The sequence below is a fragment of the Myotis lucifugus genome, unplaced genomic scaffold, assembly GCF_000147115.1.
Source record: "Myotis lucifugus unplaced genomic scaffold, Myoluc2.0 scaffold_77, whole genome shotgun sequence".
Taxonomy (NCBI): domain Eukaryota; kingdom Metazoa; phylum Chordata; class Mammalia; order Chiroptera; family Vespertilionidae; genus Myotis; species Myotis lucifugus.
The window spans coordinates 2,680,120-2,703,952 of NW_005871125.1; the positions used below are offsets into that span (position 1 = coordinate 2,680,120).

At 37.7% G+C, this 23,833-nt stretch overlaps 2 protein-coding genes across 6 annotated transcripts in view; one reads left to right on the forward strand and one right to left on the reverse strand.

Annotated features, from left to right (window-relative positions):
• Nucleotides 1-4,451, forward strand: part of PDE7A (phosphodiesterase 7A) — a 101,470-nt gene extending 97,019 nt beyond the window's left edge. The window contains exons 18-19 of the mRNA XM_014457485.2: nucleotides 2,377-2,501; nucleotides 4,158-4,451. The gene's annotated coding sequence lies outside the window, so the exon portion shown is untranslated. The remainder of the gene's footprint in view (nucleotides 1-2,376; nucleotides 2,502-4,157) is intronic.
• The window catches only part of MTFR1 (mitochondrial fission regulator 1), a 56,064-nt gene that overhangs the window by 2,833 nt on the left and 29,398 nt on the right, over nucleotides 1-23,833 (reverse strand). For all 5 annotated transcript variants that reach the window (XM_014457490.2, XM_006090619.3, XM_006090618.3 and 2 more), the window contains 4 exons: nucleotides 18,652-18,750; nucleotides 13,970-14,085; nucleotides 2,349-2,581; nucleotides 490-730 (listed from right to left, as the gene is read on the reverse strand). In XM_014457490.2, coding sequence (XP_014312976.1) covers nucleotides 490-730; nucleotides 2,349-2,581; nucleotides 13,970-14,085; nucleotides 18,652-18,750 — 689 coding nt within the window. The remainder of the gene's footprint in view (nucleotides 1-489; nucleotides 731-2,348; nucleotides 2,582-13,969; nucleotides 14,086-18,651; nucleotides 18,751-23,833) is intronic.

Genomic DNA, 23,833 nt, shown 5'->3' on the forward strand with positions numbered 1-23,833 from the left:
AAGTGAGCAGAAACCAAGGGGACATGTCAGTATGCTGACAGCACTTCTCTAGCACCACAGACACTCAGTGAAGACACTGCTAGCAGTGAGGTGTAACCTGAGATTTCAGGCCCAATTAATAGCCACTCAATTCATCTCAAGAGCACTGATTATGTTCTTTAGGGCAAGGTATGGTTCCATCCTATTCCAGAAGCCTAGTGACTACCATAGTGGGTACACAACATGGCTTTACTGAGTGAATGGCTGACAATGAAGACTTTACTAAATGAAAGGGTTTTAAATGCAATGGGGGAAAAATGAAAAAGTAACCTGGAAATGTTCATTTTGCTAATTTCTTAGTTAACTGTGCATAGGAGCCACAAGGGCCCATCTTTTGTAAATTAAAAATTTGAACTATTCATAGTCATAAAGCAAAATTCTCAAGAAGCCCAGTACCTGAACAAGACATTAAAGTGAAGGAAACGAGAAAGAAGGAAAATGTGTCCTCACCTTTTTACTGACCGAAGTTTCACACTGTTCATGTCTTTAAGGATCTCTAGCATGTTTGGCACAGCAGGTTTCTGTGGGCTGTGCTTATCCAATGTCTTCCCAGCACCGGCTTTTTTCTCTCTCCGCTCTCTGATCAGATCGACAGCAGATGTGTTCTGCTGGGGCGCTGGCGGAGGGAGGGGTGGCGGAGGGGGAGGTGGTGGGACAGAAGGTGGTGCTGTGGTAACAGATGTGCTAGAATCTAAATCACCCACAGAAATAAGGAAATATTAATTTTAATCCTAATGGTAACAGGCAAATAAAATTCTTAAATCATGTTAAGGACTTTTATATGCCTGAAAATAATATCCTTAAAAAGAATCTTAGTTGTGGGAGTAAAAAGGAAGTTTTAGTTACTTGGTTAAAATCTAAATCAGTCACTGTATCATTTAATCCCAAACTCTCCAGATGGAAAAGTTCCATTTAACTTAACAGGAGTGTTTTTGTGATATCAAATGGTCAAGCCTGACTGGCACAGTTTGTAACTCCTTTGAGATGAAATATATAGTAGTCTGTGCAGCATAAATAATTATCTTCATTATATTCAGTTAGATAATTTAGGACTATAACAACTTTAAAAAACTATTGGATAAATTTGTGGTTCATTTTAAATATACTATTCACATATACAGTATTCTAAGCATTATACACCTCCATTGACTAGAATGTGTTTGAAAGGATTTAGATTAACTGGAAGAAAAAAAAGTGTTACACTTAATTACCAAAACCAAAAGTTAACTAAGGTAAGAGTTAAAGTGGTTATATAACAATGACCTAAAAACTCATCTTTCTGCACAATTAGATGTTAGAGAGTTTTCTTTTGGGTGAACTACATTGATTAGGGGATGTGAAAAAGTTTCACTCAAGGATTTTTATTATAAACAGACCACCAAACATAAATCCCCAAATTATTTCACTACTTATGGCACTTTACCTAGTCTGCCAGGAGAGGGAGGTAAAGCAAAAGAGAACTGCAACTTAAAGCTGGAAGAAGGGCAGGATGTTTGGTTTTCCATTTAACACGATTACTCCTCTGAGTGCATTTGCCCTCTGTCCACCTTGGCCTTACAAGGTTGGATTACATTAAACTCCAGGAGCACAAGCCAAGTGGCTCAGAGGTAGAGTAACTGTACTGTCTTTATCCTTTAGACAGAGTTGCTTAATCCTAAATCTAGCCAGGACTCGGGACAACACTGGGGAAAACAACCACTACTTGCCAACAGGTTAATGGACTAGGATTTCAAGTTTATGGTTTCTTATTCAAAGTGATAATGCCACACAAATAAAAGCAACAGTATTAGACTAGGAGTCAGAGGACCTGAATTCAGTTTCTACTCTGGGCAAGAGAGAATGACTATTAAGTAGCTACTATGTGCTAAAGGCATTTTATAATCATTTCCATGTTTTCTCCCAGGATAACTCTAACATAGCTACTGTTGGTCCCATTGTAGAGCAGGAAAGGGAAGTAGAAAGGCAAAGTACTTGCCTCGGGACTTCTAGGTAAGTAAATAGCACTCAACCCTTTAGGGCCGAGATGGCCTCGTGTCTGAGAGGATTAGTGCCATTAAGTTCCCCATAGCATTCACCTAGGTAGTAATTCAAGTGCAGGAATTTGTGTTTTCCAAATATACCCACTTATCCTCTCTGATAGCATCAAGATTGTTCAAAACAAACAAAACCACTTAAGCCTGATTGAGGCCTGGACTATGCAAAGGAATAACTCCCATTTATAGCTGTTATTTGCCAATTAATTCTAAAATTATAGTGACATGCTTCTGATTCCCAGTTTGCTGGTTAAAACAAAAGTAGGACTTACAGACCTGCAGTGAGATTTTGCTGTTCTTGCAGGGTCACAATTTTGGCAATCTGCGCTCGGAGAGCAGCAAGTTCATTTTCAAGAGCACAGATCTTCTGCAGCGCTTCCTCATTCGCCAGGGGCGTCTTCAGTGGAGGTTCTTCTGGAGACAGGTTTGGTAAGGAAAGCTGCCTGCTTGGGGGTTTCTCAAAGAAAGGAAGGTCATCCTGAAGGGGCTGCCTTGACCTGACCTCTGTCCTGCAAGGAGGAGAAAAGGGTGGCTGTCACAGGCTTTGTAAGAAAATAAAGAAATTGCCAATTAATCACAAAATATCCATATAGGAGGAGATTTATGTAAGGTCAGCCTGAAAAGTGGTTCTCAGGTGTTTCTTGTTGCCATTCATTCTTCTGAATCTCTAGATAAGCGGTTCTCAACCTGTGGGTCGCGATGCCTTTGGCGGTTGAATGACCCTTTCATCACAGGGGTCGCCTAAGACCATCCTGCATATCAGATATTTACGATTCATAACAGTAGCAACATTACAGTTATGAAGTAGCAACGAAAATAATTTTATGGTTGGGTCACAACATGAGGAACTGTATTTAAAGGGCCAGAAGGTTGAGAACCACTGCGCTAGATAATATGCACAAGCATCACATATTCCAACAATGCTTTCGCTAATTCATGTTTGGTCTTATTTAAACTAGGAAACATTTTAATACTCTTAAAATGATAAATTAATTACTAGTTGTATTTGACAACAAAATCAAATCAGTAATTCATTAGCCCTTCCCCAGGATCTTGGCTTCTGCAATTCAATGTCAGTATTTCTGTGTATGATAGAATACACCAAGTTACTAGACATATTGTAACAATATGGGCAAAATGCAGCAAAAGAAACTGAAAAGAAAAAAAAGTCAATATAATTGAACCTATTCAGTAACTACATGGTAACTAAGTAATCACTTGGGTATAAAAAATTTAATGTGCATTGCTCTGCAGCTCCAAATGGAAGTCTTTTAGGGCTGAGAATAAAATTCAGATTTCTTTTGAACTGTCAATTTCTTCCCATTTTATACAATTAGGTCTTCCTGGCCTCTAAGCCTTTTGCATTTTTTAAAATCCTCGCCCAAGTTTATGCATATTGATTTTAGAGAGGGGAAAATAAAATAAAGCTTTATTAATTTTATTTAGAATATGAGTGAATAGGGAAATATGTTTGGCTCGCAACGCTTCAATTACCACTTTCTTATAACTACAAGGGGAGGAATGGGTGATGAAACTTCTAAAAAGTACATGAGATTAAACAAAGGTAAAAACATCCATAAGGAATAGTATCAATGCTCTGATTAAATATATGTTCTTTGAAAGATTATATAAATAAGTTAGCGGTTACATGCATTTGCTCTCATCAACCTACAATAAAGAAATAAGATTAAATTTTGAAAAAAAAATCACTGTGGCTCTTTGTTGATGCAATAGGCTAATTTAATTCTGATTTCTACCTATTTTTCATAGGGTAGGTCAAGAAATTCTGTTGAACAGCTCTATACAACAAATAGATTAAATTATAAGTAGATAGAAATTAATCCATCTATTGTTTTGGGAAATATTTACAGAGTAATAATCAGTATGTCAAATATTTATTTAATATGCTTCCTCAACTATATTCTTAATAACTTTTTATTTTTAATAAACAACACAATAATTTCTTAAAAATAACTTCTTGAAAAAAACTAAGGAAACTGCAGATAGTGGTAGTAACGGAACTCTAGTCTTGGGTAGAATACAGAAATATCAAATGTAGAATTAAAATATTCTTGTTCAAAACAGTGTCGAGAAAGACGGAAGACTAGTGGTAACTGAGACTGAATTCAGAGGAAGGAACCAGTCAGAAGCAGTGTTTTCAGGACAGAGGATGGACACGCCACCATGGGCACCAGAGGTGAGGGCTCCTGGATGATGACAGCTGGATGGAAGTGGAACAGAGAGAAGAGAAACACAGAACCTGTGCAGAAAGACTCGTCTCTGCCCCCTGTCTTTCATAGTCACATACCTAAGATAACATATTCACCTGTGAGGGTGATGGTTTGTTTTAAACAGAAAATAAAATTTTGGATACTAGAATCTTTCGTGCTATTAAACAAAAGTTTTAATATTGTTTACTCAAGAACTAGTGGTTACTTTAGTAGAGAACATTTCCCCACCTAAAATTCTAGACATCAGAGGGGCCAAAAGTATTAAATGCTTAGAAGTGTATATTTTTAACTGTTATCATTCAAGTAAGGTAATCTTCAAATCCCATGAATATTTACTCTAAAATACTAAAAACTGGGACAAAGTAACAAGACAGTATGAATTAAGATCAATTATAAGGCATGTTTGACCATCTTATTCTCTTCAAATATCTTCTACCCAAAATTAATTGCAAGAGAAAATTACTGAGTATTGAACAACAACTGCATGTTAAAAAAACATCAATCCCCAGAGGGAAAATAGGGGAGGGTGGGGGTAAGGGGAAGAGATCAACTAAAGGACTTGTATGCATGCAGATAAGCCAAACCAATGGAGAGCATGAGTGGGGGGATGAGGACACATTTGTAATACCTTAACCAATAAAGAAATTAAAGATTAAAAAAAAAGAATCTTCTACATCTCCCCTCTTACAGGTGAATTTTATCCTTTTGCTTTTCGATCTACTGGGAATTAAGGACAAAGCACTCATCAATCTGGAATATCAATATGCCCAAGTAAGAAAAAGCCGTTAGCAAAATGATTTGAGCAACAGTGTCAGATCACCTATACTTTATATCTATGCTATTTTTCTAACTTTGATTATGTAGATTCTGCATTTGTCTATGTGAGCTACTGTTGATGGTTATAGTTCAAACAAAGCAATTATGGAAAATGTATAAGTTTAAATGTGGATTTTTAGAAGTCAAAAATTAAAGTAATCCTGAAACGATCATATCTTCAAAAGACACAAGAGATCGACATCTACTGGAGCCCAAAAACAAATAAGAATTGTTCTGTAATATTCTTCCTTGTATATGAAAAACTTTAAATTTTATGAAAAATTTACAGACTCCTTGCTTTAAAAATACACACAGCCTTCCCACAGACATCTAATCTGTAGAGTCAACAAATAAATCATTCTCAGGACTAATCTGTTTTGTCATCCTTCAGAATAGGGGGCTATTAAGAACTAGAATACAGAGGCCACAATTAATCTAAACTAAGAGAAATGCTGTTCAGATTTTTGTGTGTACAATTCAGAGGATTTTTAAGAAACAAAAACAAATATAAAAGCGGTATCAAGTACTGATGCCCCCAAATCAGAAGACAAACAGCCAAAATAAGATTGTTTTTAAAAACCATTTTCTTGCCCTAGCTAGTGTTGTTAAGTGGCTAGAGCTTTGGCTCACACACCAAAGGGTCATGGGTTCAATTCCCGGTCAGGGTGCATGCAGGAGGCAACTAATCGATGTCTCTCTCCTCCCTACTCCCCACCCTTCCACTCTTGCTAAAAAATCAATGGGAAAAATATCCGCTGGTGAGGATTAACACAATTTCTTCACACCAACTTCTGCTGATGAGATTTCTACCCCCCCTCCCCCCCCCTCTATTATTTGCTTTCGGCTCCAACATGCCTTATGGCAGAAGAGTACTGGCTCCTATCCAGAGTAACATTACACACAACTTATCTACCTCTCTTATCTTTTCAATGTTAGTATCAAGGACAGCCTCTTTTAGAGTACAACTTACATAAATATAAAATGCTTTTTAAGCTCCACAGACCATTTAAAAAAATATCTAAATTAAATGGAATGCACCTCTGGGGTTCTTTCCCCTTAACTCACAGTTAATGAAAACTCAAAAACTGAGGTTGTTTTAAATTAGTCCAGTGTCCTAGGAAAGGTGGTATTCCCAAAATGAATTTTAGTTTGAAGAATAGCTTAGAAAGATATAAAAACACACCACATTGTCAACAGGATCCAGTTTAGTTCCATGAAAACATGAAATTGGGCATAAAACTAACAATCTTTTTTTTAAATATATTTTTATTGGTTTCAGAGAGGAAGGGAGAGGGAGTGATAGAAACATCAATGATGAGAGAGAATCATTATCGGCTGCCTTCTGCACACCCCCTCCTGGGGAATCGAGCCCGCAACCCAGGTATGTACCCTTGACCAGAATGGAACCCAGGACCCTTTAGTCCACAGGCTGACGCTCTATCCACTGAGTCAAATCGTCTAGGGCCTAACAATTTTTTTTAAATGAGCAAGTAGTTGAGTAAAGACAACTGGACTGGGGAAATTATTTTGACTGAGGGGGTAATCCCTGAAAGGATTTATAGTGGGGAGTTGGCAAGGACACAGACCCAGAGCACTACTGGGATTCGTGGCATTAGCTGTTGTAGGTTCTGCTCAACACAAGTCTCTTGTATTTTATAAGTCATATCTTACTAAAAATGATAATAGAAATGTTTCTCCCTTGAATCTAGTATTTTACTGATGTACATTATCAGTTAATGTCTAGTGTCAAGTAATTAAGATTAAAATGGGAACGAATAACACCTGCTGTTTGTTGTGAGTGGAAAACTCCTGCTCCAACCCATGAGGGGGCGGGGAGGGGTCAGTCTCCCGGTCTACACTCAGTCGCACCTACTGAACTGTGGCCTGGCTGCTTGCTGAGTCATTTCCTTTGGAGTCTAGTTACTCATAGTCATGCTTTATGAGATTGGGGTTCTCCAACACTCCTTAAAAAACAGCACATTCCATTTTACACTTAATATTCAAATTTGAAAAATTAAAAGCTGGATATCTTTAATCAAAGCCCTCAGTCTCACTTTAGTTACTACTCTTATATTACCAGTTTTTGTAAATATATTCATCTTGGCAATTAGATTACAAACATTCTGGTGTACGAAAAGGGTTTACCTGTAATGACTTCAATCCTGTGAACCTATAAACTTTTAATAAATATTCAGTTTGATATGTATGAGGCACTCAGATTCAAGAATTAGATAAAATTAGAAATTAAGGTATTAACATAGAATGACCAAACCAGAGTTCAACCTGAAATATTTCAATATTCCTTAAATAATGATCTTCTACTCCAAAAGTTACTCCACTACATGACAATAGCTATGTCTACTAGAAGCTAAAGAGTTTATATGATAGTGCAAGTATTATGCTGTGTATTTATCAAAAGACTACACATTCCCCTTAGGGTTTTATTACGAAAGAGAAGAAATCAATTATCTTAGACAAGATAATCAGTTATAGATTCTTTCAAAGAATCTCTGTGCTTCTTATAAAAATGAGATTTCTAATTCTGAGGCCATTCTATGAATTTAAAAGGAAATCAAAATGTGCATAGAGTCCTGACCAGTTTGGCTCAGTGGATAGAGCGTCGGCCTGCAGACTGAAAGGTCCCAGGTTCGATTCCGGTCAAGGACATGTACCTGGGTTGCGTGCACATCCCCAGTGGGGGGTGTGCAGGAGGCGGCTGGTCGATGTTTCTCTCTCATCGATGTTTCTAACTCTCTATCCCTCTCCCTTCCTCTCTGTGGAGAATCAATATAATATATTAAAAAAAAAAAAAAAGAAAATGTGCATAGAAAAGGAAAAAAAAAAGAGGCCTTACTGTGTGCATGCCACTTTGCTAAGGGTTTTCTCATGTTATCTTTAACAATTCTTCATAGAAGGTAGAGATTAATACAATTTAGAAATTTTTAAAAAACTGAACTTCAGTGCATTTGAAAACAATCATTTGTACAATTAATCAATTATGAAAGACTCTTATGTGTGCTATTTCCCCAGAGACACAATACTGTGACATTAATCAGTGACAAAGACTCAAATTGCCTGGTAAGAGTACTAGTATTCAACTGATAAAATGGAAGCAGCGATAAAAAAAAATCCCAACAATCAAAAGTACAGGTCCGGACAGCTTCACAGGGGGAGTTTTACTAAACATCAAAGAAGACTAACACCTATACTCTTTAAACTATTCCAAAAAATCCAAGAGGAAGGAACACTTCCAAGCTCTTTTTATGAGGCCAGTGTTACCCTAATTCCAAAACCTGATAAAGACACTACAAAAAAAGAAAATTCCAGGCCAATATCCCTGATAAACATAGATGCTAATATCCTCAACAAAATATTAGCAAATCGGAACCAGCAATATATTAAAAAGATCATACAGCATGGCCAGGTGGGATTTATCCCAGGGACGAAATGCTGGTACAATATTTGCAAATCAATAAACATGATACATCACATAAACTGAAGGACAAAAATCACATGATCATATCAATAGATGCAGAGAAAGCATTCAACAAGATCCAACACCCATTCTTGATAAAAACTCTCAGCAAAGTGGGGAGAGAGCATACCTCAACATGATAAAGGCCATATATGACAAACCTACAGTGAACATCATACTCAATGGGCAAAAACTAAAACCATTTCGCCTAAGAATAGGAACAAGAGAGGGATGTCCCCTTTCACTCTTATTCAACACTAGAGGCCTGGTGCACAAAATTCGTGCACTTGGGGGGGGGGGCCTCCCCTCAGCCCAGCCTGCGCCTTCTCACAGTCAGGCAGTTGGACATCCTTAGCGCTGCTGCGGAGGCAGGAGAGGCTCCCATCCCGCTGCTGCGCTCGCCAGCCATGAGCCTGGCTTCTGGCTGAGTGCTGCTTCCCCTGTGGGAGCACACTGACCACCAGAGGGCAGCTCCTATGTTGAGCATCTGCCCCCTGGAAGTCAGTGCACATCATATTGACCGGTCATTCCGCCATTCGGTCGATTTGCGTATTAGCCTTTTATTATATAGGCTAGTACTGGAAGTCCTGGCCATAGCAATCAGACAAGAAATAAAAGGCATCCAAATTGGAAAGGAGGAAGTAAAACTCTCATTATTCACAGATGGCATGATACTGTACACAGAAAACCCTAAAGACTCCACCAAAAAACTACTAAATTTAATAAATGAATTTGGCAATGTAGTAGGATACAAAGTCAACACCCAAAAATCTATGACTTTTTTATACACCAACTAAAGACCCAGTGCACGACATTTGTGTACTGGAGGGGGTGTCCCCCTCAGCCCAGCCTGCGCCCTTTAGCAGTCCGGGAGCCTTTGGGGGATATTCAACTGATGGCTTAGGCCGGGAAATGGGCCTAAGCTGTCAATCAGACACCCTTAGTCAGCCAAGTTTGTAGCTGAGCGGCGCTCCCCCGTGGGAGCGCACTGACCACCAGGGGACAGTTCCTGCAATGAGCATCTGCCCCATGGTGGTCAGAGTGTGTCATAGCGACCGGTCGTTCTGCCATTTGGTCGATTTGCGTATTACCCTTTTATTATATAGTATAAGGAATTATCAGAAAGAGAAACTAAACAAACAATCCCATTTATCATTGCACTTTAACCAAAAAAGTAATATACTTAGGAATAAACTTAACCAAGGAGGCAAAAGACCTGTACTTGGAAAACTACAGGATGTTGAAAAAAAGAGAAGATATAAACAAGTGGAAGAATATACCATGTTCATGGATTGGTAGAATCAACATCATTAAAATGTCCATACTACCCAAGGCAATCTACAGACTCAATGAAATCCCTATTAAAAATACCACCTGCATATTTCACAGATCTAGAACAAATACTCAAAACATTTACATGGGATCAAAAAAGATTCCAAATAGCTGCAGCAATCTTGAGAAAGAAAAACAAAGTTGGAGGAATCACAATACCAGATTTCAAGTTATACTACAAAGCCACCATAACCGACCCCAGAAATCGATATAAGCCATTATGTTCAATTAATATTTGAGAAAGGAGGCAAGAGCATACAATGGAGTCAAGACAGTCTCTTCAATAAATGGTGTTAGGAAAATTGGACAGATACATGTCAAAAAATGAATCTAGACCACCAACTTGCACCATACACAAGAATAAAGTCAAAGTGGATGAAAGACTTAAATGTAAGTTGTGAAGCCATAAAAATCCTAGAAACCAAAGTCAGCAAAATCTCAGACATCTCTCACAGCAATCTGTTTACAGATACATCTCCTACAACAATGGAGAACTAAGGAGAAAATAAACAAATGGGACTACATCAAAATAAAAAGCTTCTGCACAGCAAAAGAAACTATCAACAAAACAAAAAGGGAGACCACTGCATGGGAGAACATATTTGGCAATGGTACATTTGATAAAGGGTTAATATCCAAAATATATAAGGAACTCATACAACTTAACAAAAGGAAGACAAACAATCTAATTTTAAAAATGAGCAATGGACCTAAATAAACACTTTTCCAAAGAGGACATACAGATGGCCAAGAGACATATGAAAAAATGCTCAAAGTCACTGATCAACAGAGAGATGCAAATTCAAACAACGAGTTATCACCTCACACCTGTAAGAACGGCTACCATCAACAAATCAACAAATGACAAGTGCTGGCGAGGATGTGGAGAAAAGGGAACCCTCGTACACTGCTGGTGGGAATGCAGATGGTGCAGCCATTATGGAAAACAGTATGGAGTTTCCTCAAAAAATTAAATATGGAACTGCCATTTGACTCAGTGATCCCACTTTTAGGAATATATCCTAAGAAACCCGAAATACCAATCAGAAAGAATGTATGCACCCCTATGTTCATAGCAATTTACAATAGCTAAGATCTGGAAACAGCCTAAGTGCCCATCAGTATATGAGTGGATAAAAAAACTGTGGTACATTGATACCATAGAATACTATGTAGCAGTAAAAAAGAAGAATCTCTTACCCTTTGAGACAGCATGGAGGAACCTGGAGAATATCATGCTAAGTGAAATAAGTCAGTCAGAGAAAGACAAATATCACATGATCACACTCATATGTGGAATCTAAGTAACAAAATAAACTGATGAACGGAGTGGATCCAGAGACATGGAAGCATGGAACAGAGTGTGGAATCTCAGAGGGAAGGCAGGGGAGGGGAGGTAGGTGGGAAGTAATCAACCAAAGACCTTGTATGCATATATGCATAACCCATGGACACAGGCAATAGGCTGCTGAAGGCCCGGGGCAGGGGGCAGGGGCGGGCTGGAGGGGTCAATGGGGGGGAAGGGGGAACATATGTAATACTTTCAACAATAAAGAATTATTAAAAATAATAAATAAATAAACATGCAACCACCTTATGACTTATATGACCCAGAAATTGCATTTAATCTAGAGAAATGAAAATTTATGCTAATTCAAAAATCCTGTACACAAGCCAAATGTCCATCAACTGATGCATGGTGAAATAAACTGGTCCTGCCATACTCAGGAATATTGAGTTCTGGTTCAAGATGGCAACACAGGAAGAATAGGAAAATCCTAAACTCACCTCCTCCAGTGAATATACCAAATCTACAGCTATGTATGGAACAGTTTCCTCTGAAAAGTAAAATCTAGCTGAACAACAAAAACAGCACTAAACAAAAATAGCACTAAAGCTGGAGAGGCTGAGACACAATCTCTTAATAAACCCCACCCCAGGAGCAGTGACCCACACTGAGAAGAGAACTCAAAACCCACAGCTTCTTCCTGTGGAGCAGAGTCTGAACACCACATTGGGTACCCCAACTTTTAAGACCTGCATCTCAGAGATGAGCACCGAAAACGTCTACCCAACAGTGTTCAAGAGACCCACAAGGCTATAGTGATCTGAGAAATGGCCCTTAAATTTGCTCTCATGCTGGGACTCACCCCAGGGTCTAACACAGAAGCTGCTGATCATCCTGCCTGGACTTTATGTAAAAGTCTCATTTGCTAATCTTTTTTTTCCATTTTCTTTTTTAAAAAATATATTTTATTGATTTTTTACAGAGAGGAAGGGAGAGGGATAGAGAGTTAGAAACATCGATGAGAGAGGAACATCGATCAGCTGCCTCCTGCACACCTCCTACTGGGGATGTGCCCGCAACCAAGGTACATGCCCTTGACTGGAATCGAACCTGGGACCTTTCAGTCCACAGGTCGACGCTCTATCCACTGAGCCAAACTGGTGAGGGCTCATTTGCTAATCTTAAAGTATGGGCCTGCGGGGCAGTCATCTAACCCAGCGGTCGCCAACCTTTCAGACCTCACGGACCACCAGTTGGCGACCGCTGATCTAGCCTACACACCTAGGGGTCTGCTAGGATATATTCTGGGGATGGAAGCTGGCAGGCACGAACTGTACCAACTGTAAGTGTCATCCCTCCTCTCCCCCCCAAAAAATACCTTAGGCCTTCTGCTCATAGCTTCAGAGGGTACCCCATAGGTACCATCTTTAACCTTCCCTTCTGCCCTGCTCCAGAGAACCAGTATCTTCCTGAGAGGCTCTTTCATAGAGTCTATGCCCAGATTTTTTATGTCTAATGCCCCATATTTTGTGGCTGCCACCAGGGGACAACCCTTGATCACCTGGCTCTGAAGGCAAGGAAGTCTTGCATTCCTGGTTCCCATAGGACTGTAAAAATCAGAGACAGGTCTTGGCCAACTACCATCCTCAGGGCACTGCACAGACAGCAGACTGAAACATCCCCAGTCTTTCTGAGAAGGCCTATATGCTCCTTCAGGAGCTCTGGCCTGAAGGACAGACTTCAGGTTTGGCACACATCTAGAGGCCTACAGAGTCTCTCAGGGAACACAGGCCAGTAGATGCAATCTTTGCACTCTTCCTCTGTCTCGCTCCAGTTACTTAATATCTCCCCCAAAAGATGCGTACACCCTTGTAAGGCACCTTGATTTTTAAGCTGCACCAGGGGACACTTCTAGATCACCGGACTCTGGTGGCCAGTGATACTACTTACACTCATGGGTCGCAAAGGAGTATAAGCAAGGGGAAAAGAATTCTTAAAGAGCTACCACTCCCAGACCATAGCAAGAAGCAACAGACCCAGGAACTCAATCTTTTTGGCTCCTACTGACCCTCAGCTCTAACATCCCCTTCTTTGAGAAGCCTGGCCAAACCTCTCTCATCCCACAGCAGCCTTCTGTATTTAGTCGACTTTACAGTATTAATATTATTGATTTCTTCTTTAATCTCCTCTAGCACACCAAGTATTCCTAGAAAACTAGGACTATGTCTTATTTTAATCTCTGTATCCTCAATGCCTAAGAATGAAGAGTTGAATATGTGGAATAATTGTTTATTAGATTGAGCCATAGTAATACTTTATTCCGGCTCTTTCAAATAAATGGAAGTCACTGTCTAACTCTTACATATAGTTTCCTTTGAATCATAACTCAGATTCAGAATTTTTAGGACTTATTCTCCAATGATTACACAAATTCTCTAATACAACCCACACTGATTTTTCTACACCAATAATACCATTTTAGTACTATACTTATATAAACATATTTATGACAGTTCTCTCATATTAGAACTTCTAACAGGGAATTCTGCAATTCTTACGGACACAATAGTTCTATGTCTTTAGGAAATTTATAAATACTGAGTCTTTAAAATAAACAGAACAGATGACTGCTAAAAAGAAAACCTGGGTTAATTACTAGAGACCAAATTCAGCTATTAAAAGTAAATACCGCAAAGATAACATCTTTTAAAATGATAAATATCCTATCTCAGTTCTCATAGGTTTCCAGACTGACCTTCGTCTTGTTGAGCACTCTCCTTCTTCTTCGGCTACCCATCCAACATCAGCTAAAGATGCCACTGCATCCTCTCCTGGGTGACTGGGGCTCCATTCTGTTGTGGGGCTGGTAAGCTGTAAGTTATAAATAGGGAAAGATTGTCATCTGGCACCAAAATATTAGAATAAAACTTTTTAATGACCTAAATGAAAATCATCAGTTTTAGTGTTTCAAACATACGGGCAGTTTCATTTCTATTAAAGGTCCCCATGAAAGGGACCATTAGTTACATCGTATGTTGCCTAATAATGTATGATAATCTTTGAATTATAATTTACCTTTTTCATTTTTTAAAAAATATATTTTTTATTGACTTCAGAGAGGGAGACAGAGAGAGAAACAGCAATATAAGAGAGAATCATTGATCGGCTGCCTCCTGAACACCTTCCACTGAGGATTGAGCCTGCAACCCATGCATGTGCCCTGGCATGACCTGCTACTGACCCATGAGTGTAAGTAGGAATCGAACCATGACCTCCTGGTTCATAGGTAACACTCAAACACTGAGCCACGCCAGCTGGGATCAATTTTTATTTTATAGGTCAAATGATTTTAAAAAAACAACAAACACAAACTCTGGTCATCCTAAAACATTAAGAACATTTTTCAAATTTAAGCATTAAATATCATTTTTTCTGAAGAGATCTAGCTTAAAAAAAGTATAGGAACAAGAACAAGTAATCAATTTGTGCTAAATCTGGGAATTGTTTAAATGGATATTTATAGATATACTGTTATAATGTCAAAAATAGATTTTTTAAAATCCTTAAAGCTCATGATTTTTAAATAAAAGTATTAACTATATTAAGGAACAAAAAATACAAGTAGCAGAACAGAATTCTCTAGCTAATCTTAAACACATAGAGGAAGGAACTGAGTATTTTTAAATAGATACAACAAAGAAAAAGCATGCAAGTTCTGAGATTTACCTTGAAAAATTGGAAATATAATTTAATTGAATTAAAGTTTAGTTATAATGCCTCAGAGCCACATGGTCAATGGATAATAACTTAAAAATAAACTTATCAGATTACTATAATACTTCCAACAAGTTGGATGGAGTTTAAGTGAAAAAGAATATGAAGTGATTTAAAAAGTGACTCAGTGATTGAGAGTCGACCTATGAACCAAGAGGTCATGGTTTGTTTCCCGGCCAGGGCATATGCCCAGGTTGCATCCAGAAAGCAGCCAATCAATGATTCTCTCTCATCATTGATGTTTCTACCTCTCTCTCCCTCTTCCTTCCTCTCTGAAATAAATTTTAAAAATATTAAAAAATATAATTTAAAAGGCCAGAGAAATTTACTTATTAATGTATTTATCAAAAAGGTTGCCCTGATCAGTTTGGCTCAGTGGATGGAGCGTCGGCCTGGGGACTGAAGGGTCCCGGGTTCGATTCTGGTCAGGGGCATGTACCTTGGTTGCAGGCACATATTTGTGTTAAAATATGTCATTAAACATATATATACTTCATAAGCCTACTGAGCTTATAAACCCCATCATCCAATGGTTGGTCCCTGTAGTATATGGTTATGGCTTCTCTTCAAACAGATTAATAACTTGCAAAGACAAAAAAAAAAAAAAGCCCATTTCATGGAATGGGAAGAACAACTCAATTAGTCAAAGACCAGTTAAGATGAAGTCAGTGCAGGCAAGGGGACTGACAATATGGAATTTTTGAAATATGATTTAGATGCCACTACTGACATGCATGGATGACTGATGGGAAGTTTGAAAAAGAAAAGGCCACTTACTGAAGGCTCCAGCAAGGTCCTGTCCTACCATGGCTATTGTTAGTAGGGTAGGAAAAACAACAGTGAAAGGAATTTATTTTTAAATCGAGGGCATTATAAAATTTAAAATTAAAATTAGTGCTTATTGATTTATAAGTATCCAAATTCCTTTCAAAAAGTGTGGAAAAGCATTTCATTCAGAGCAAAAACTCAGCAATAGTATTGTATTTTTATTTTTACTATTCTAAGCAATTCAATTGAACATTTTATACCATTTAAATAATCTAACATCCAATTATATTTGAAATATTTTACTGAAGTAACTTCAGATAATTTAAAATATTATGACAATGTAAAACTACACTAAGGAAATTGATTCATTTAAAATGAAAAAAAGAAATATCCAAAGCATGTTCAAAAACTGAAATACTTAGAATGAAATATTTTAAAAATTCATTCTGTCTGCATGTGACTCTTCACAAAAAAACACACTGGTATGAGGATGCTCTCAGTTTCTTGCCAAAAAGAATGTACTAATAAACAGCTTCACTCTATTTTACCACCATTTGTTTATAGCTAAATACAAAATATGTATTCTTAAAATGAACACAGTAAAATAATAATCTCTAGCTTTTTTCTTACAGAGTTATTCCTTTTTCTTTTTTTTCTTTTTTACCAATTCCTACCACAGTAAGAAAAACTGAAAACAGAAGTTCTGTATTTTCAAATGATGACATACAGTGACATCAGTTAGGCCAAGAGGTGTACCTGTATAAAGAGCACTAATCTGAAGTATGTAGCACTCAAATATTCTAAACGAGACTCAGCTTAATGTTTGAATATTGATGCTTTCTATTCATGACACACCAAGAATGGGAGTGAGGGGGTCTGGGGTGAACAGGAAAAGGGAGAAGAACAACAAGAGAGAGGAACATGTGTGTGTCTCTCAAAATAACCTAGGAAGTAAGAAACAGTATGCCTGGGTCCAACTGTGACTCCCCAATTCCACACTTTCTATAGTAGTATTTACTCATGTTGGACTCCTAGACAGTTCAAATACATTCCACATCCATCAAGCCCCCGAATGAGCCAGAAAAATAGCAAAAATGCATTTTCAATTGTATTATTCTAAATTGCATCCTTTATGTTTTTTGAAGACTCTACATTTTTAATATTTCTGATAGATGTATTTAAAAAATAGAAAATACAGAGTAAAAACAGCCTATTTATAATAAGTAAGTAGCAAATAAAATACCCACTTTAATATTGATGTTTAATTTGAAAAGACTCAGTATACAACAAAACTGCCTGGAATTAAAAGTCTCAGTATAAACAAATGTCTTCCACTACATTCTCAAGTAAGTGACCAATATTTCTCTTACTTTACTCCTCTCCTTATGTTAATTCATCTCTTTTCAAATGCAGCTCCTGTACTAAATCTAACAGTTTTATTCTACTCATAGTCTTTTCAGTGACTGAGAAACTGTTACTTCCTTCCCAGGAAATGTACTTGGTTCTAGTACTTCAGCCCACTGACTGTCAAGGCAGATTTGGGTTGCTTGCTATCAGAAAATGCTAGATTATCCCCATGTCCTGTTACATATCTCTAGCTACATGAACACAAATGTTGAAGCAAGGTCTTCTGCCATTAGTTTAAGTAGACAAATATGTAAAAAGAAAAACTGAATGGAACTGAGCAAATCAGAAAAAAAAATTAACAAGCCTTAGTTAAAACAATAGTTATTTGAAGGAAGTTAAGTGAACTGAATTCTCAGAATTATGCTGGAGAGATTCACTACCACAGATTTCTTCATTTTGATTATTATTTTTTAAAGCCTATTGTTTGATCAAAATTACTTATTAGAAATTTCTAAGTTGTCAGTTTCTAGATTGATACACAAAAGTTTTGCCAGTCAATTTGTAAGCAGGACTATAGCACAACAATGAGCAACCTGTTAGTCAAACTGACAAACACTAATTGCTACCACTTACTCAGGAACAGGTTTGGGTTTTTTTACTTCTATCTACCAGGAAGAGTGATTTATGAGTATGACAAAATATCAAATAAGCTCATAGGGACACTTTTGAACGATGAGCGATGAGTTAAATTTATCTTCTGCATTTTATATGCCAATCTACTATTTTAAATTGGTATAGATATCTGCTGAACTTAAATGTTGAACTAAAAGGTTTTGTGTATAACTCTTGTGCTAAATTAATGAAAAACAAAGCACGTTTAACACTATACCAGGAACAAATAAGGAACAAAAGCCCAAATCAAGAAAATAGCAATTTACCTCCAAGCAAAGAGTAGAGTTGCCCCTGATTTGGTGCTAAAGAGACTAAGACCTGAGCATTCAAAAGTAATCCTAATTCAGTGTTTGACTATCACCTCATTCAGAGAACTACAATTACCTCTGTCTTAACACAGTTGTTGCCAAGGCAGTAGTTCCCAAAATTAATGCTAAGCTTTAAACAAAGGATGGGGAAATCAACTTATAAGGCATGCACAGAGACATCTAAAAATAAACAAGAGAAACAGAGTGGCTATCCAAAGAGGAAAGTGTAATAACTAAAGAAAATAATGGTGGTACCTGAATCTCCTGAAGTAATATAAAGCCTACCTTCGAGGCCACCTGGGAAGTAACAACTGCTTGGCTTCTTATGTGTTTCTAAATCCTCACATATGTATTCTTAAGAAGGGTAAATGTCTTAAAGATCTTGAATTATCACTTCTAAGAGGAACTAAGATTAGAAAGACTTGACTATGATTGATAAAAATTCTCTTTTATTTTACTGATAGTAGCATTAATAGGAGGAAAAGTTTAACAAATACTAGTAAAGCTATTTTGCCTATTTATATTCCTAATACAAACACTAATACAAAAATTTTTAAATATATAGTACCTGAAACTGAACTCTGGGACACTGGATCAGAGATAAATTAGTACCAATTTTCCGTACAATACTCCGAGATGAACCATATGGCTTCCCAGACCAAAGTACCTGATTAAACAGAAAAAAGAAAAAAACACAAACGTTTCATTACATGACTTATAATACTATTAACACAAAGCACTAAACAATTAATTGCATAACATGCTGACGCATTAATTACGGAATCAGAATGTCTAAATGTTATGGGAAATAAACTAATACTTCTCAATTTAAAAAATTGTAAAATAATACTACACTTGAAGTAAAACATCATCTATTTTCATACTGTTCTGCAAAGGAAACACTATTTTACCTCTTCTGCTATACTTTTAGTTATATAATTTTACATACACATACATTTTTTTAAACTATGAGCTACTTTAACTATAATGGAATTTTCAAAACAAATCCAAAGCAGTACAAAGTTCAGAATCTGAATTTGTACCATGCAAGGTAATGCATTTTGTTTGCTACACAAGAACACTTGGCCACGGGTGAGCAGGGGCCAAAATCCAGTTGCAATACATTTTCTTGTGAGGTCTTGTTCCCAGGGGAAAGGCCCCTTTTCCTAATGTACAAAAAGGTACTAAATGGGCTAGTGGTAACCCTAATGAGCAAAATTTTCCCAGACGAAATCATAATACACAGAGGATATTGTGCTATCCTTAAAGTAAGAACAAAAACAAACCCCCAAAGCAAAAAGCAAACAAAAAACATACACATGTAGAATGTTAAATTATTACAAATTGTACCTTGAAACTTCTCCCCACGTATATGATCTTTCCTTAAAGAAAAAAAACTATCCGTTTTGAGTGCTACACTTGAAAGCCTAGACAGAAGAGGAGGTAAAGAGAGGCAGTATGCTATTAAAAGCAATTTAAAAAGAAAAGAATGAGATTGATATGATTATATTTCATTCATGAAACTTTAACATTCAATTATATCCTAAAATTAATTAAATAGTACCAAATCAGCTGAAATGTATTCTAAGCAATGGACACCAATCCCCTTTTAAAGTCACTCCATGTATAATGAACAACATAAACTGATGACAAAAACAGATCCAGAGACAGAGAAGCATCGATCAGACCGTCAAACCTCAGAGGGAAGGTAGGGGAGGGTGGGGGTAAGAGGGAGAGATCAACCAAAGGACCTGTATGCATGCCTAACCAATGGACACAGAAAACAAGGGGGTGAGGGCATGAGTGGGGGAGATGGGGAGGGGGAGAATGGGGGGGATAAGGACACATGTAATACCTTAATCAATAAAGAAATTTAAAAAAATCAAACACACAAAAAAGTTACTCCATGGAAATTCTAATTTAAAGAATGAAATGACTCTAATATAAACAGTATGACCAAGCAATAAATGTTATTGTAAACAGTGGTGGTACCTCCAATACATAACCCAAAGTAGACCTTTACAGCATTCTAAAAGTATGCACAACTCAAAACGAGCATAGAAGAAATCTGATTTCTTAGATTTTAGCAACCAAGTCTAATTTAGGGATAACAGTATGAGTTAAAGTGAGGATCAAGGGAGAATATATATGATACTTCTGGCATCTGCCTCAGCCGTTATGTGATTCTCCTGATGATGTTCAGAGTTTCACTTGACTGTTACCTGGGAGAGGTCCTGTAACCTACAACTAGCTACTATAACCAACAAAAACTATAACTCTTGCTTTGGAAATATAAATTTAAAAGATAGTACAGATTGAAAAGTTGGTCAGTAGAGAGACATCAATATTGAAATATGAATATTAAACAAAGAATATGGAGCAAAGTTACCCTGATGCTTAGAAAGGAATTACCTGTAGTTCAGGAACTCAATTTATGCCTACCAATGTTCATATAGGGGATTATCACACGAATACTACCAATAACACACAAGGACTAAGAGAAGGAAAAATATCTCACTAAAGGACAATGAGAAGCACTACAATTGTATAAGGTCAAGAAAAAATAAAAACATGGGCAAGTAATTCTAAAACAGTATTTAAGCAAACTCTTTACCTTATACTTGTTCATAGGTCTTGATCTTTTAAAAATAAATCCATAGGGCAATAGTATCTATACCTTTCAGTCATTTCTCTTCTCGAGTCTTTTGTTTAGTCACAAGTCAAAATTCTATGATATAGGAGTAGTAGAACACTATGCATCACAATGTGACAACTACATAGAGTCTAAAGCAAATCTCGTCCCTCCAGTAAGCAAAGATCTTAACTGGAGATGAAGAGGACAAAAGCTAACAAAGAAAAATTTAGAAAGTATTTGCCAAGGTCAAGAACTAATATTTCTGTCAGCTTTTAGCATTGCTTGCTATGGCATGCTTCAGGACTGTTTCAACTACTAGGTATTACCTTCCCATCTGCTTAATATCAGAAGGAAAAAAATACCAGTGGCTTCTACAAGAGAAGGTAAACAAAGACTGAGCTTCTACTTACAAGGAATAAGTAGACTATTTAGGTTTATACAAAGTTAAAGGAAGTAAAAGAACAGATTGCACCCTGACCAGTTTGGCTCAGTGGATAGAGCACCGACCTGCGGACTGAAGGGTCCCAGGTTCGATTCTGGTCAAGGGCATGTACCTTGGTGGCGGGCACATCCCCAGTAGGAGGTGTGCAGGAGGCAGCTGATCGATGTTCCTCTCTCATTGATGTTTCTAACTCTCTATCCCTCTCCCTTCCTCTCTGTAAAAAATCAATAAAATATATGTTCAAAAAAAACCAACAGATTGCTTTATGTGATTATTTTTTCAAGTATACAAAGTAGACTAATAAAATGTTCTCCTGTTACTTGTGAATTGCATAGCAGTTAGCACCAAGAAATATGAAGTGACTATGTAAGCTAATGACTGGGATATTTAGAAAGGAGAAGAGCCATAACCTTTCCTGGATTATAGGAAAAAAAGTGAGCAGCTAATTTCCAGGAACTCTAAAACTAGGCCTTTATTTTTTCCTTTTCAGTTTTCATGGAGGGGGAGAAATTATAGATGGCTATGAAGAAATAACGAACAGATGGTATTGAAAAGTCACCATCTGTACCCTGGGAGGCTGTATGGGAGTGGATCTCCTACCCTAACGGTGGCTGAACTGTCTTGTCAATATACTTGTTTGGAGAAGGAAAGAGTTTCTCTAAAGATAAACTGTCATTACTATTTTTTCAGATGTAAGAGAAAGGGCAAGGAGAAAACTGTCATTACTAGACAAGTCAATGTCATTAATAAGAATTCAATCCCATTAAGAAGCAATTAATTAATAATTTATAAGAACTGATAAATAATCTAATAATGAATCTCTGTGTGTGTGTTTTCATGTCTGTGTATAGTAATGGCAGTCCATAACATTTAGCAACAGTGTTGAAAGTGATGACAGCAAGGAGAAGGATGACACAGGAAAGCAGTTTGGTGTTTTTTTAACATTGGGAAATGCTACTGTAGAAGTGTTGAAGTGTGAAGCTGGAATCTGAAGCTGTCATGTGTCTCATCATAATGACTGCACTCAAGTTTTATGTGGTAATTTATTTGTTATAAACTGATTTAATCACTATTATTTGAGATGTGCCATTTAGCAGGAAAAAGTATAAATTTAATTCTAAACAAAGATTTTTCTCAATATACACCATTTTAAAAATATATTTTTATTGATTTCATAGAGGAAGGGAGAGGGAGAGAGAGAAAGAAATATCAATGGAGAGAGAAATCATTGATCGGCTGCCTCCTGCATGCCCCCCGATCGGGATTGAGACCATAACCCAAGCATGTGCCCTGACCGGGAATCGAACTGTGACCTCCTGGTTCCTAGGTCTATGCTCAACCACTGAGCCACACCGGCAGGGTTCAATACATACCATTTATATATAATATTAATACAAGGGTTCTTACTGGGGCTCACATATCCCTGAAATTACATGCAAAATAGTGTGCATATACAACATTTTACTGGGAAGAATGTCAATGCCATTATAAAATTTTTAGGGAGTCTAGGACCAAACAAGTGAAAATCCTTAATTATAAGGAAGCCAAGAGAAAATTAAAAGTGTATGCTGAGGAAAGGCGGGTAGAGATAAAGATGAAACTCTTCTAACAATTTCAAAATTCTCAAATGAAGGTAACAGTTCCTTCAGTTTTCTTCCTTATTCTGAACTCCTAGCTACATTCACATTCATCTTCCAAAGAACAAAAGAAAACAGGGGTACAATTTATAAGTATTACTGGAAATATATTTCTAATACAAATTAGATATTTGCTATAACTCTTTTCAACATAAAATACTGAGATTAATCAGAATCACATTAACTTCATATTACTCTTTAGGTCTCTATTTTAAAAATATTTTTGATTAAGGACATAAATATAATAGACTGAGAAGAAAGTTTGGAACAATGTGAATATATTATTTTAAATTCAAAAAAATGTTGAGGCAAATGGAAGGCAGTGAAGAGGTCTTGGCAGCATATAGGCCTGGCTTTAAAAGTAGGCTCTATTAGAAAAATAAACCTATATAATTTTATTATCCAACTAGAGGCCCAGTGCATGAAATTTGTGCACTGGGTGTGTGTGTGTGTGTGTGTGTGTGTGTGTGTGTGTGTGTGTGTCCCTCAGCCCAGCCTGCACCCTCTCCAATCTGGGACCCCTTGAGGGATGTTCGACTGCCCATTTAGGCTCGATCCCACCCTAAACAGGCAATCGAACATCCCTCTCACAATCCAGGACTGCTGGCTCCCAATTGCTCGCCTGCCTGCCTGATTGCCCCTAACTGCTTCTGCCTGCCAGCCTGATCACCCCCTAACCACTCCCCTGCCAGCCTGATCGATGCCTAACTGCTCCCCTGCTGGCTCGATTGCCCCTAACTGCCCTCCCCTGCCAGCCTGGTCACCCATAACTGCCCTCCCCTAGGCCTGGTCACCCCTAACTGCCCTCCCTTGCAGACCTGGTCACTCCCAACTGCCCTCCTCTGCTGGCCTGGTCACCCCTAACTGCCCTCCCTTGCCAGCCTGGTCACCCCTAACTGCCATCCCCTGCAGGCCTGGTTGCCCCTAACTGTCCTCCCCTGCAGGCCTGGCTGCCCCTAACTTCCCTCCCTTTCCAGCCTGGTAGCCCACAACTGCCTCCCCTGCAGGCCTTGGTGCCCCCAACTGCCCTCCCCTG